Source organism: Melitaea cinxia, chromosome 27 (assembly GCF_905220565.1).
Source record: "Melitaea cinxia chromosome 27, ilMelCinx1.1, whole genome shotgun sequence".
Lineage (NCBI taxonomy): Eukaryota > Metazoa > Arthropoda > Insecta > Lepidoptera > Nymphalidae > Melitaea > Melitaea cinxia.
In genome coordinates, this window is record NC_059420.1 from 8,391,283 (window position 1) to 8,406,651 (window position 15,369).

Consider the following 15,369-nt stretch of genomic DNA (forward strand, 5'->3'; position numbering starts at 1 on the left):
ATGTCTTCAAAAGACATACACAGTGACTTAGTGGAAACATTGGGGGACTCTGCTCCTCCATATTCTACAGTTGCACGCTGGGCCAAGGAGTTTAAACTGGGCAGAACATCCACTGAAGATGAACATCGCGAAGGACGCCCATCCACGTCCCTCACTGAAGACAACGTGAAAAAAGTCGAAGATGTTGTGTTGGCAGATCGAAGAGTAACCATCAGGCATGTAGCTAAGGTCACAGGGATCTCATATGGCAGCGTTCAAAGAATCCTGGCGAACGAGTTGCATATGAAAAAGGTCTCTGCGCGTTGGGTACCCAGAATGTTAACCGACGAGCAAAAGAAAAATCGAGTTGAAATTTCGAGGGTCAATCTCGAAAAGTTCCAAGCAGATCAAGAAAATTTTTTGTTCCGTTTTGTGACTATGGACGAGACCTGGATCCACCATTTTGATCCTGAAACGAAACAACAATCGATGACTTGGAAGCGAGCCTCCTCACCGACGCCAAAGAAATTCAAAGTTTCAAGTTTGGCGGGAAAGGTTATGGCATCTGTTTTTTGGGACGCTCAAGGCATAATTGTGGTGGAATATTTGGAAAAGGGAGCCACTATTACGGGCTCTTACTACGCAGACCAAACAAAAAGATTACGGGAGGCCATTAAGGAAAAAAGACGCGGCAAACTGCGAGCTGGAGTTCTGTTTCACCAAGACAACGCACCGGCTCACAAAGCCGCAGTTGCGATGGCTGCCATTCAAGAAACGGGATTCGAATTGCTCGAACACCCTCCCTATTCGCCAGATCTAGCTCCTAGTGATTTCTACCTCTTTCCTCGGCTCAAGGAACGCCTCCAAGGCAAGAAATTCGAAGACGATGGCGAAGTAATGGCCGCTGTTGAAGCGTTTTGGGAGGGTCGAGGAAAAGAATTTTTTTCAAAGGGAATCCTGGGTTTAGAAAAAAGATGGACTAAATGTATTGTTTTGTTAGGAGACTATGTAGAAAAATAAATTATTATTTCAACTTTAATTACCGTGTTTTATTTTCATTATCATTACTTTTGGATCACCCCTCGTATAAGGCCCTATCAGTAACTATAATAAACAATTAATAAACGCTTCACAGTCAACTAATATGTTAGATACACTTCTGCTACTTGGAAAATAGGTCAATTCTCAGGCTTGTTCTGATTCTGATTCATGAATGTCTTATGATAGTACTAAAGTGGAAATGATTTTGGCAATGTCATCTAAAATGGAGAAAACACATGGATGACACAAATTTCACGATTTTTTTACTCCCCACAGATGGTCACATTTATGAGACTCCCTTACCTAGTGTGAAATTAAAACATCGGTTTTTATATTATTTTCATTTCAATTAAAATTATTTTTCAATCTATCCAACATAGGTATAAAAAATAAAATTATTTTAAGAATAACTATTATATATCTGTTGTGTCACAAAATTTTGGAACCTTCCACACATCCCTTGTTACACAATGTTACAGTTCATGGACCTACTACGCTCCCCTCCCGTTAACGGAGATTACAACCTTAATAGACTTTTAAAGACTTGCTGCTTGTAATTTTTTTTTTTTTTGTGTATGTTAATACTATCTGAAGCTGCGACTTCGTCTGCGTGGAATTGAACAAAAAAGTTATTGTTCAGTTTAAAGAGTTATAAAATAAATTAATTACTAAAATAAAATTATCCTAATTTACTCCTTATTACATCAGCTATTTGTCAGTGAAAGTCCCGTCAATATCGGCCCAGCTGTTTCAAAGATTAGCCGGAACAAACAGACACAGAGAGACAAAAATTATAAAAAAAAATGTTGATTTTAAAGAAGTTTTACTTCAAAAATCTGCATTCAAAAGCGCGATCGCCATTTTATATAATACTAGCCGACGCGTGCCCACTGCGTTTGACGTTAATTATTATTTTTGTGATGCAAATATATAGTAAAGTTTTCATCTCGCTCGCATTTCTCCTACTTGATTTACATATACTATTATTTTTCACTGATTTTTTTGTTCAATAACAATAAAATATAGCCTATGCCACTCCTGAATAGTGTAGCTTTCTGTTAGTAAAAGAATTTTCATGATTAGATCAGTATTTGGGAAGATTACCCCCTCCCTACAAACAAATAAAGTTAGAAAATTTACCTCTTTTTAATATTAGTATAGATTATATTTTTTAACTATATTATAATAAGTATAAGTTACGGATATCGAGTACTTAATCAGCAGGAGGCGAAAAGGCACAGCCTAATTAATCGTTTCGTAAAAAAGTAATAAAGCAAAAGCGTTTTTGATTAATAACCGGGCTTATATCTGCAATATTATTGGTCCACAGCTTGGCTTGGCCAATATGTCGGGAGCCGCTGCCAGCGGGGCTAGTAGCGCGGCCTCGGCGTTGGGCGGTCTGGGCGGTTCTCTAGAAGACAAAGACTGCGATCTTCTCTGCCCGGTCTGCTTCGAGCTCATAGACGAGGCCTACGTAACTCGATGCGGCCACTCCTTTTGCTACGCTTGCATCGCAAAATCAGTGGAACTCCATCGACGCTGTCCAAAATGTGGAGCAGCGTTAGCCGGACGAGATCACTACTTCCCCAACTTCCTGCTAAACGAATTAGTGGCAAGGAGAAGATTGAGGTCAAGACCCCAAGTGGTCAGTGGACCAGTGGCGGCTTCACCAGGTCCGGACGCGGAGCGTCTTAGAGCCCTTCTAGCATCCGAGGCTAGGCATCTAGCGTTGCCTGATGTGGAAGGGATGTTGGACGTTTTGACGAGAAGGAAGAGGTTGTTGGAGGCGGAGTCGGCCGCTGCTCATCACAGGCTGTTGTATGAGTTTCTGGCGCAGTTGTTGAGACATAGGACGCACCAGTTGGAACAGTTGTCGCGTGAAGCCGCGCTGGTGAAAAAGGTTGGTCTATATTCTATCAATTTCTAAAGCTAAGCTATGCTGTACCATATATTGTGATAGAATCTTCATTAATGACGTTTTTTCTAGATTGTTTTTACTTTTAATGAAATAATTGTTTGCTCGCAAACGAAAACAAAACAAACTTCACAACATTGACAAGTAATACAACGTAGATAGATGAAAATATATACAAGTAAATAAATAGACGCCTTATACTGAACAGCCTCTAATGCTAATAAACTCGTTAATTCCATCTGCGCGATTTGTCAATTTCGACCAGCTTGACACCTACTGGTTTTTCCTGACGTACGGATCAACAGCCCCTAATTGGATTTACTCCTTTGTCAGGGGTTCGGAAATACAGACAATACACAAGCACAAATACCCAGACCATGACAAACATATACATATATGACCAATACAAAGTCTGTTGTGATTGGGCATCGAGACCGCGACCGCCAGCGTAACAGCCAGTGCTGTGATCGCTGCGCTAACGCGTCGTCGAAATTCGCGTTACTAGAGATAAATCAATTAAATTTAATGGACATTACAAGTACCATCTTTCGTTTAAAAAAAGAATCATCCAAATCGGCTTACCCAGTAAAAAGTTATGAGGTAACATCAATTAAAAAGGCTATACAGTCGAATTAAGAATCTCCTTCTTTTTTAAGTCGGTTAAAAAAATATAACAGATACGGTTATTGACAGAGCAATAAATTGCTAACTTCGTGTTTTCTATTGTAGTAGCGTCAAAATTATTGGGGAATGGTCGATAATTGATAATGTCATCATGGCTATGTCATAATGGCTATGACTATTACTATCAAATTAACAAAGAATTAGAAAAGAAAAATTTTAATGATTGATTGACCGCTGAAATACCGTACTGAGTCATAAGTTTTAAAAATTAGAAAATGGTGAGCAATTGTTATATATGCATAAAAAATAATTCGTCTACCGTTATCGCGCCAAAATGGCTTATTTGACAATATTAACAATGTTAATCTGTTACTAGTACCAATTATTTTTAGATCTTGAACTAAATGCTGTGAGTTTTGTATGATAGAACATCATTGAATTAGTGGATTACTAGAGTCATTAAAAAAACATGGATTGACCAATAATTTACCAGAAGTTGTTTCAATTTTATCAAATGAAAATCAAGGGTAAAGGTATACTTCGCTTTCTTAGGACATGGAACACGTAGCCGGAGTGCTACGGGATCTGCGATCTGGTGCTACTGAGCTAGGGCGGCTACCTTCACCCTCGGAGCCGCCTTCGCTATCAGGCTCTGTCAGGGATGTCCGCCCTAGACTGGGAGAACTTGGGGAGACCGCACCCAGTATGTTATCTTCTGATTTTCTAAATTAGCCTTATTTTTTTAAATTATGTATAACTTTTTAAATTATGTAAACTCTTTTGATTTGATAGTTTTAGTTATTCCATTTTTCACCTTTAAAATATAGTATAATAATGTCAGTGGTAACAAAACAATTTTTAAATTCAGTTTGGTGACCGCAGGGCTGGCTTTGTCGCACCGAAGATCTAGTTATTTATAGTTAGCTGCCCGTCTTCAGCCTGTGTATTTCAAAGCCAGCAGTTGAATGGTTATCCCGCCATCGGTCGTCTTTTTAAGTTCCAAGGTGGTAGTGGAACTGTGTTATCCCTGAGTCGCCTCTTACGGCAGCCACGGGAAGAGAGGGCGTGGCTATATTCTTTGCTGCTGTAACCACACAGCCAAAGAGTACATAGGCTTATTCGTTTTTTTTTTCTTTCATCATTTCCCCTTAAGCAATTTGCTTTCTTCCTCGAAATTTTGAATCCCTCGTATATGGACTATTGCTAATTTGCTACCAAATATAAAGCTTGAGAAGATTTTAACATTGAGTATAAATAGTCTATTAAAATATATTTCATATTACATTTAACTGGGATCAACTTTTGCCTTTTTTGTCCTGAAAAATAGACCTTTTTTGGGATACTTATAAGTTTGTTTAATTCAGTATTATTTAAAAGATTTAGTTGTAAGTAGTTATTCGTTATCCTGGAGTGGAGACGGCGTATTAGTAAACTTAGTGTGGGATGTCCTCCGGCCCACTGGACCCACGATCTGTGTGAGATTGCCGGTGTAGGCAGGATGGGGATTGCGGAAAATCGGAATGTTTGACGCGAACTTGGGGAGGCCTATGTCCAGCAGGGCAGTCTGAGCAGTGAAGCTGAAAATCATTTATTTTCATTGGTGAATTTTTCGAGACGAAATGGTGATTTCACTTTTACCTTCAGGGAGCCCACCAGCTGAGGAGGAAGAGAGTTTCGCGAGCACTGGTGGAGGTACGGGAGATGCTTTGGCGGCGCGGTGGAGACGCCTCACAGCGCACTTTGATGACTTTGTACAGGTAATCTTATATATGAAATTCTCGTGTCACAATGTTAGTTAAAATACTCCTCCAAAATGGGTACACAGATTTTGATATATTTTATATACGGGTGAAAATTTTGTGTCAATATCAGTTAGGTCTGAGAAACGGTCAACATCTATTTTTCATAGCCCTAAGTTATAAGGGGGGATTAAGGTTAATATATACTAATATTATAAATAGGTAAAGTTTGTAACTATGTTTGTTTGTAGGGGATAATCTTCGCAAATACTGATCTGATCATGAAAATTCTTTAACTTACAGAAAGCTACACTATTCAGGAGTGATATAGGCTATATTTTATTGGTATTTAACAAAAAATTCAGTAAAAATAATAGTTTCGTAAATCAAGTCGGAGAAAGGCGAGCGAGATGAAAACTTTAGTATATATTTGCATCACAAACATAATTAACGCCCAACGAAGTGGGCACCGCTCGGCTAGTAATATATATGGCAAACAATGTTTGCGGGGTCAGCTAGTAATTTTATGTGTATAATATATTTTTATTAAGAAGCCGGACTCCCACAATCACTGGACAAAATTTTAATTAGTAAAGAATTTGCCACAGAACATGAAATGAAAAAAGACATTTGCATTTTCGTTTTCAATCATCCAAATAAAAATATTGGTTTACAATTTTACAAGATATTATATGTCAAAATATATACTCTTATGAGAATTATTATACATTAGTGTTGAAGATAACATACAAGTAAATATTTTGTAACTTGTGGTAATTAATTAAAAGAAACTTTTATTTACCCAAATTTTTGTTACAATTTTTTTTATTATAAGTGTTGCTATGTTCAAAAACTACAGAAAAACTTGTACAAATATATAATTGCCAGGTTGAATTATATTTTTGTGTATTACTATTATAAAATACATGTTTTGGTTCTAATCAATTAGTATTTATTATAAACCAACTCTGCGTTTTTCTGAAGAGTGTCATAGGCGGCACAGTGTCTGTCTGACACTGTCTAAATCGTCTGCAACAGACGGACTAAGGCCAATTTATCATAGTAAATGAGTAAATTGGACTCCAGTGCTACTTCGCGCACCGCGCCGACGAGCTGTACTTCCCGGGCTCGGGCTCCGCCACGCCGGCGCCCCCGGGCCCCCCGGGGCCCCCGCCCGCGCCGCCCGCGGGCGCCGCGCGCGGGGCCGCGCTCGCCGACCCCGTGCCGCAGCAGGCTTCCGCCCCCGAGACCAGGGCCTCCAGCGCTGCAGGTGAGCGACTGTAGCATTGCATCAAAATTAAATGCTTTTAATTTTTTTTTCTTGGAATAAATAAAGAGTAACGTTTAATATCGACAAAAAAAATGTTTGTTCCAAATTACCAAGCTATATTTCAAGTGTGTGTGAGACTGTTACCTACACACAAGCCTAAGGGCTTTTGCAAGTAAATGTAGTGTAAAACATGCTCCTCTAAATGTTACAAAAATTAAAGAGAAAGAAGTGCTGAGAAAAAGTGGTGCTGTTAAATTGTAACTTTTTTTTTAACAAAGATCCTAACATGTAAAGCACTTCTTGTTTATCATCTTTTTTTTTTTTTATTTGGACGACGCTTTGGCGCAGCGGTCACAGCACTGACTGTTGCGCTGACGGTCGCGCGTTTGATTCCCGCTCACGACTACCATTTGTATTAGCTGTATAGATGTTTTTCGTGGTCTGGGAGTTTGTGCTTATGTGATGTGTGTCTTTCCGGGCACAGGAAGAAATTCTAGTGGGGGTTGAGTGTAAGGGGTTGAGGGTGCGTTGAGCGTGAAGCATTTATTATTTATTTTTAGATTATTGATAGCATGTGTAGTTATTTTCGATTTGAATATCTGTCCTCAGTCTGGTCACTTAAGTTTATCTAATCGATCTTCACTTCCTGTATACCTTATGACTTCAAAAGCTCTATTTCTTTCTTTCTTGATTTATATTAGACACATTAAACAGTACACAGTTTTAAAGACCACACACCAATTTAATAAACTGTCCGCTCTTTGGCTAATAACCTGACATTTTTTGACTATCTGTTTAATTGCTTAGTAATAATGAAACATTTCACATGTTACAGGGGACCAGCGCGCTCCGGAGGGCGACCCGCCCCCCAGCAGTGCGACCGTGCCCCCTGCCCCTCCAGTTTCAGGAGGGCCCCCCGCCCCTCCAGTGTCCGGGGGGCCCCCCGGCGGCGGAGAGGGCTTTGGAGGGCTGGAGGCCTTCCGCGAGGACCTCGCCGCCTTCACCCGCTACAGGGCGCTCCGCCCTCTTGCCACGCTGTCTTACTGCAGCGACGCCATCAACTACTCCACCATCGTGTCCACCATAGAGTTCGATAAGGACGATGAGTTCTTCGCTATCGCTGGAGTAACGAAGCGTATCAAGGTAGCCTAGCCCTTTGCATCCTGTTTGTATTTATCCAGCCCCAAATATTTACGGAAATTTGACCTGATTCTCTATTTTAGATTACATTATCATCTCTATACCGTGTTGAATTATATCGCCAAAGATAAAGACGTCCATGCTGACTGGATTTAAACGTGTTTTCATCACAAAACACTATTAGACCAATCAAAAGTGCTTTCTGGCTCATCCGTCTAATACATTTTCTTGGCGTAATGCATGTTGTGCAACCCTGTGTAATGTAGATGATTCCTTATTGTTTGGGCACTCACATCGAACATCTCCGCAAAATGTTTTGCCGGCTTAAAACTATTGATTTCATATTCCGGTCTTATAAATTCTGTATCGTTATTGGAGAGTGCGTTAGCGTCTTCGATGCGACAAAGCCAGCCCTGCGGTCACCAACCCGCCTGCCCAACGTGGTGACTATGGGCAACACACATGTGTTCACGCATTTTTGGCGCGAACTTGTGAAGGCCTATGTCCAGCAGTGGACTGCAATAGGCTTAAATGATGATTGGAGAGTCCAGGCCGGCGACCACTTCTTCTGCGATCCAACAAACTTCCCTCCTCTCCTTCACGACGAATCCAAAACCGGACATAACGTCGATATATTCAAATTCCGCGATATCGCACTGATTGGTATCAGCACCCCCTCATTGAATTGGCCAATTATTTGTGCCCCTTCGGCAATGGTCAAGTTGGCAGGCATCGAAGATGATATTTATATGCAGTTGCTTGAAAATAACACGGAAAATATATAAAGACTTTAGAAGAAAATTAAGAAAATTACGTAAATATATTTGACAAAATGTCAATTGTTAGTTTTCTTTATTAAATGTAATTTGGTTGTCTATTTAAATAGTTTTTATTACTTTTGTTTGGAAACATTTCAATTTCTTTGTAGAAATTAATGTCCTTTTTTATTTTATTTTTAATAAAGTTTAAAATGTCATCTATATATATCTACGATTTTATTTTTGTGTTACTCACACATTAGGAATTCTAAACATTTTTGAATATCATATCAAAAAAATAGCACGATGTCGTCTCCTGTCAAAGATTTTCATTGTAATATGAAACTTTGAATAGTTACGGGTCTCTGTAAAGAGCTCACTATAGACGGCGCCACGGTTCGCTTAAACCGATTATAAAAATCATCATATCAAAAATTTCGATCTAGCGGGTACATCGTTCCATAGCTTAATTGGCTAGAGCGCCGACACGGTCAGTCGGAGACGCGGGTTCGAACCCCGCTGGAGCGGTCGATTTTTGATATGATATTCAAAAATGTTTATGTCATGTATAATAATGATGTATGAATATTTATCAATTGGGCTTACGTCATTATTATATGTGTCTTTCAGTAATATCTTTTAATAACGAATATTGTTGTAATTTTCGATGACCAGGAAACTAAATCAAAATTGGCACACCAGTTTCTTGGCCGACCATACCACCAGAGTGGTTGTTATTAATCTATATTTAATTTACTAAAGGTATTCGAGTTTGAAGCGGTGGTCCGAGACGCGGTAGACGTTCACTACCCGGTCGCAGAGATGCAGTGCTCGCACAAGATATCGTGTGTATCGTGGAACGCGTACCACAAGAACGTACTCGCCTCCTCCGACTACGAGGGTACTGTGAGCGTTTGGGACGCGGGGGCGGGGGTTCGAACCCGCGCGCTACAAGAACACGACAAACGCGCCTGGTCCGTACACTTCAACCGGGCCGATGTACACTTACTAGCCTCGGGGTCCGACGATGCCCGTGTTAAGCTATGGTCTCTAAACGCGGAACGCTCTGTGGCTACTTTGGAAGCTAAATTCAACGTATGCTGTGTTAGATTCAACCCGCGATCCTCCTGCCATCTAGCTTTCGGATCGGCGGACCACTGTGTACACTATTACGATTTAAGAGCCCCGCGTGCCCCGCTGGCTGTGTTCCGGGATCATCGGAAAGCCGTGTCCTATGTTAAGTTTGTGGACGCCCGTACGCTGGTATCGGCCTCGACGGATTCTCAGCTGAAGCTATGGAGAGTTGAGTCGCCTCGCTGCGTGAGAAGTTTCACGGGACACGCGAATGAAAAGAATTTTGTTGGATTAGCGACGGACGGGCGCTATGTGGCTTGCGGGTCGGAGAATAATGCTCTGTATGTTTATTATACGGGGTTATCGAGACCGCTGTTGGCATACAGGTTCGATGCCGTGCGGGGATTTTTGGAGAGGGAACGGAGAGACGAGGAACCGGCTGAGTTTGTGTCAGCGGTGTGCTGGCGACGATCCGCAGACCGGCCCGCGTTACTAGCAGCTAATAGCCAGGGAACCATTAAGGTGCTTATTCTTTTTTTTTATAAACAAGTAAGTCGGCATACAAGCGTACGGCTCACCTAATGGTAAGCGATCACCGTAGCTTATAGACGCCTGCAACGCCAGAAGCATCGCAACCGCGTTACCGACCCTACCCGTAATGGCCCCCAGGAGCTCTGGTCACCTTACTCACCACAGGAACACAACACTGCTTAAAAGCAGTATTTTTTTATTTATTATTTTTTTTCTTTTTTTTTATACTATGATAGGCTTGCGTTTAACCACAATTTCACCTGATGATAAGTGAAAATGCGGTTTAAGATGGAGCACGCTTACCTGGAAGTAACCTATTCGCTCGCGACTTAAAGATCTCCAGGTCATAGCTTTCGTGAAACAAAGAATGAATAATTTTTAATGTACTTGTATATTGATGAATATTATAAACATCAGTGGATGAGTTACCGTACGTACCGATGAGTAATACGGGACACCGCCCAATACACGGTACCTTGTGATTTGTTTGTAACTCTCATTATAATTATAATTAATGAACTTTATGTATTTTGTATTTAAAGGTGTTGGAGCTGGTGTAGAAGCCTAACGCTGCTTTCACCAGCCATACATCACCATAATGCTCAATACGCGTCTGACCAACAATAACTTTACCAATGAGCAGTGGCAAACAATGCACCGTACAAAATGCTCAATCTGAAGAAGCCACCACACTGCCATCAACAGTGACGATCGAGGAAGTGTCTAGAGTAGATACAACGCCAGTGTTGCCAACACAGTCGCCGCAAACTTCGAAACCTTCCATATGTCACAAAAATTATTAGTAACAATGAGTATTCAGCCAGCCAGTAACAACTTAATCCCAAATTCACGTAGTTCTAAACTCTCCAACCAACTTGTAATGGGGCTTAGTTTACATTGTATGGAATGGAGTGAGATTTTGCTTTTTCTAATGATATTGTATATACCTTATGTAATTAAAAATAATGTGTGCCACTGTATTGGCAAACTACATAGAATATATACAATGTCATTACAAAACTTCGTATTCAATCAGAGGCGTAACTATCGAGATACTCGTATCAAAATTTCCCTAAATTATAAGCTCGGGCGGGACTCATTGGGCAAAGTTGTCTAAGTGCCACGTTGTTTTACGTGACCCTTTGTACTAAATGACCCGTTGTTTACGTCCCCCTTTGTCCTAAATGACCCGTTGTTTTACGTGCACCTTTGTCCTAAATGACCCGTTGTTTTAACTGACCCTTTGTCCTAAATGACCGGTTTTTTCACGTGACTCGTTTACTTAATTTTTAACCAACGATACAACCAAAATTTAAATCATTACGTGATAATATAAAACGACCATAGACTAATAATATTTAATTCAGGAGTCTTAATATATATGATCTCTCTATATAGCCCATCATCTCTGATATAGCCCATACTAATAGTTATACGTCGGATTAGTATAGTTATGCCTCAGACCTATTCCATTCAATGGCAATGTACACTAAGCTAACACTTAATTAGTTTTTTTTATTTTTATTTAATTACTTAGTAAAAACGTAAGAAATTCAATTTTCCCTGAATCCGAACTTGCACTACACGTAAAACATTAGTGTTTAAGAAAATACAAAATGATAATCAATTTTGTAAATATACAATAATGAAATTATATTTATAAAATAATTATTGAATGATTTTGTTAGCCTGTATACTTTTACACTTTCTTAAAATCCTGTTTCACTGATTGCTGAAGAAACTACCTGATGTATCCAACAGATAAAAATTTATCAAACTCCACTATCCATTGACTACTTTTATTAATAACCTGAAAGTTAAAGCTGGAGATAAATAGTAAAATAACTCTACTTCTAACTTGTCAGTAACTTAAGTACGAGATAAACTATATAGATATCAGCAACTGGCGAAACTGGACTTGATATATTAGTTTTGAAGTACTATGTTATAATTATTAAGTGAAATTATAGTATAACTTTTATTATAAAAAGCACAGTTAAATCGGTAATTTTGTTATGTATTTTAATAAGTGATTTCGTGGTAAATGTGATTTGTCTACTGCTGTTGTTGTCGTTGACCCGTTTTGTAAGACAATCCGTGCCCAAGTTACCCCCTTGACCTAGGTGACCTGACGCGTTATACGAGGTGACTGGTTGTCTAAAATGGCCCGTTGTTCTTAAGTGACCTGTTGCCAGGTGACCCGATTTTCTCGGCAATATTGTTCGTGCAAAATGGTTTTTTTTATCCATGTAAGTCTCTGTGCAAAGGTAACCCGTAGTCCTAAGTGAATCTATGACCAGAGCGACCGTTGTAGGAAGTAACCTCTTCAAAATAATCCGTATCCCTATGAAACTTTTAACTTACGTCTTACGTTGTCATGGGAAACAACCAAAAAGAAGGAGCGAATTTTTACAAACGCAACAATTATTGTAACATATTAAACTTCCAGCCTACAACGAATGTATTTAAATTGTCTATAAAATGTTACTTATGTAAAACTAATTCAGTGTGAATTTAATGTTAGCTGAAACTTAAATAAAGGTAAAAAATAAATCGGAAGTGCGATAATTTTGGCAGCTCCGATAATCTGGCAGCAAACACATTTCCATAATTTCCGATATTAAACACCGTTCTTTGTACTGTGAAACGTTAGAATTTTAAAAGGTCTAAGTGACGAAGCAGTTTTTTTTTATCATTTATTAGAAAATTTACCAACAGCTGGAAAATGACTGACTACTGTAAAATGACTGACAGCTGTAAAATGACTGACAGCTGTAAAATGACTGACAGCTGTAAAATAACTGACAGCCGTAAAATGACTGACAGCTGTAAATTACAGACAAGTAACTGACATCTATAAAATCAAACAGAGGTATGAGATTTCACACTTGAAAGTAATTTTAGATATATGCCTTGAAATATCTGAAAACTGTTTTAATTGTACATTGTGCTAATAACAAAGATTCTTTACTATTTGTCTATAAAGGAGTATAATGAGGTAGTGACCTCCCTGTGTCCATAAAATTGAAGTTCCCAAGAATTCTTAGCAAACTCGTTGTATTATATTTTTAAGTATAATAAATATATTGTAGTTATGTAAATTAAATGTCTATATATAGCATTTCCCGCGGATCCGTATATACCATATACATAGGTATTTGTAAAGATATTCAATAGGCTTTTTCTTTTTTGGGACTCTTTTAGGTTAGCATAATTCTGAGCAGAATATTGTGCAATAATCATTGTGTCATAAATATTTTTTTGTTTTACAATTTCAGTTTTAAATGGATTTCGTTTTTTTTTTTCTTGCGTAATTAACTACACTCACATAAGACTATATTGTCTGATAATAATAGGTAACAAAAGGTATACGTAAAATAAAATGTAGCAATAATAAGATGGAAACGCGGTTTGGTGATTATTATTCTAAATTGTACTGTGTTACTAGAATGATATCAAGTGAAGTAATGTTTAATGTATGATCTGCGCATCTTCATTCAGTTTTATTGAATTTTTCAAGTTGTATTTTTTGGACGGTGTTCTTGAATTATCTGTCGAAAAATTTATGGGCAATATTTTTTTTTTTAATTTTCAAATTTAAGTTTTTTAAACGGCACAACACTACGCAGTAAATCTTTAATGGATGTTAAAATTTCATTATGAATTGTCATGAAAATTGGCCCCGATGGAGACGCCGTTTAATTTTTTTTGCGTTTTCAAGAACATTGACTGAAATATTTTCTTTTTGGTGTAATATATTTTTTTAAATATATTTTCACAGAATGAACAATTTTATATTAATAATTAGTTTACGTCCTTATTAATAACATATAAATAATATTTGTAAATGTGTAAATAGACAAGTTTTTATTTTCTTTTTTTCTTTTTTATTTCTTATACCTACTCAAATCTTAGCGATATATTTTTTATTATTCTCTTAATCGATACTAAAAATAGTTGAATATTTTGTATATTTTATTCACTTGATTCTATTTCGATAAATGCACTTTTATTGTATTTACAAGGAGATTTAAAATTATAGAATATATAGATATTTTCGATTCATAGTTATATATTAGGTTGGTAGTATTTAAGTGCCAAATTGTGTGCGTTATGTATAGATGAGTGATGTAGCCGCTAGTTGTGACGCGGTGTTAGAATTACCGCATATTGGAGAATTATCGGTTTCTAAATTCGTTTGACTAGTTCTCATGCCTCCCATTATTAAAAACTGTCCAAAAGAAAAGTAAAAATAGTAATATACTTTATTGCACCTTAAAACAAACAAGGAAAAATATACAAGCAATTATAAGCCGACAACCAGACACCTAATGCTAACTAGCAACTACTTCCAGATTACCTAAGAGTGAGTTATCATTCAAAATTAATTGGAATTTTGGCCCCGAAACTAGCTTTGGGACCAGTACCTGACTCAACAGTGTAATAAAGTAAATATGACTATTGTATTTGCCTTAACTACGACACCGGGACACACATCTACTATTGATTGATTGATTGGTTTAATGGCTTTCAGTTGTGCCAGAGGAAATCTGCTATTAAATTTGTTATAACAAATGTTTTGACAGCGCAAAAGGTTTGACAGCGTCATGGTTCTGTCATAAAGACGCAATGGCGACCTAGTTCAGTATCAATTGCACCCAAGTAGTGTCGTAAAGACACCCGAGTGTTCCCAATAGCGCCCTTGTGAGGACACAATGTCGCCGTAGTAGGGTCGCAATGACGCCCTAGTGGGGTAGCAAAGGCTCCATAGGCTCTTCGAAAAATAAATGTTATAGCTTATATTGCACACATAAAGGTCTCTAATTCGTTTTCTCAAACATCTGTCGTGTGCAGCCGGTCATGATAAGCCGGCTGCAATTTCGTTATACATATATTTTATTAATATACTAAAAATATTTTAAAATATAATATTTAATATGTGTAACTGATAATTCTGTAATATGGTCTAGTATTAGTGTGTCGCCGACCTGCTCCATGTGTTCCCAGTAAACTGGCCCTCCTACAATGGTGTTTCATTTATACCTCTTGCCATTGATGTAGCTAAGAGACTATGGTAGGTAAATTGTTTGGCTAATGTAGCCAGAACAAAAATAGATATGTTTGGGTTTCAAGGGTATTTCTAAACAGTTTTCTGTTCTGCTAATCACAGTTTGTCTATGTAATATAGATTTTTGTCGGATCTGCTCTTTTTCTAGTCTTGAAAAAATAAAAGTTAAGGAAGTAAATAAAACTATACAATAAATGTATCAAAATATATCTTTATTATAGAACAATAAA

General features: G+C 38.1%; 2 protein-coding genes across 2 annotated transcripts; both read left to right on the plus strand.

Annotated features, from left to right (window-relative positions):
• LOC123666948 (histone-lysine N-methyltransferase SETMAR-like) lies at positions 1-999 on the plus strand. Its single transcript, XM_045600961.1, has one exon. The coding sequence runs from the start codon at positions 1-3 to the stop codon at positions 997-999; it is 999 nt and encodes a 332-aa protein (XP_045456917.1).
• Positions 1,000-2,365: 1,366 nt separating this feature from the next.
• LOC123666949 (E3 ubiquitin-protein ligase COP1-like) lies at positions 2,366-10,631 on the plus strand. Its single transcript, XM_045600962.1, has 7 exons — positions 2,366-2,920; positions 4,112-4,262; positions 5,204-5,316; positions 6,385-6,568; positions 7,404-7,711; positions 9,229-10,062; positions 10,614-10,631. The coding sequence occupies exons 1-7, from the start codon at positions 2,366-2,368 to the stop codon at positions 10,629-10,631; spliced, it is 2,163 nt and encodes a 720-aa protein (XP_045456918.1).
• Positions 10,632-15,369: the final 4,738 nt, after the last annotated feature.

Excerpts from the sequence above, each read along its gene's own strand:
- LOC123666948 (XM_045600961.1), top strand. The coding sequence starts at position 1 with ATGTCTTCAAAAGACATACACAGTGACTTAGTGGAAACATTGGGGGAC.
- LOC123666949 (XM_045600962.1), top strand. The coding sequence starts at position 2,366 with ATGTCGGGAGCCGCTGCCAGCGGGGCTAGTAGCGCGGCCTCGGCGTTG. Across the intron at positions 4,263-5,203 it reads ACTTGGGGAGACCGCACCCA|GGAGCCCACCAGCTGAGGAG; the intron begins GTATGTTATCTT and ends TTTTACCTTCAG. Across the intron at positions 7,712-9,228 it reads GAGTAACGAAGCGTATCAAG|GTATTCGAGTTTGAAGCGGT; the intron begins GTAGCCTAGCCC and ends AATTTACTAAAG.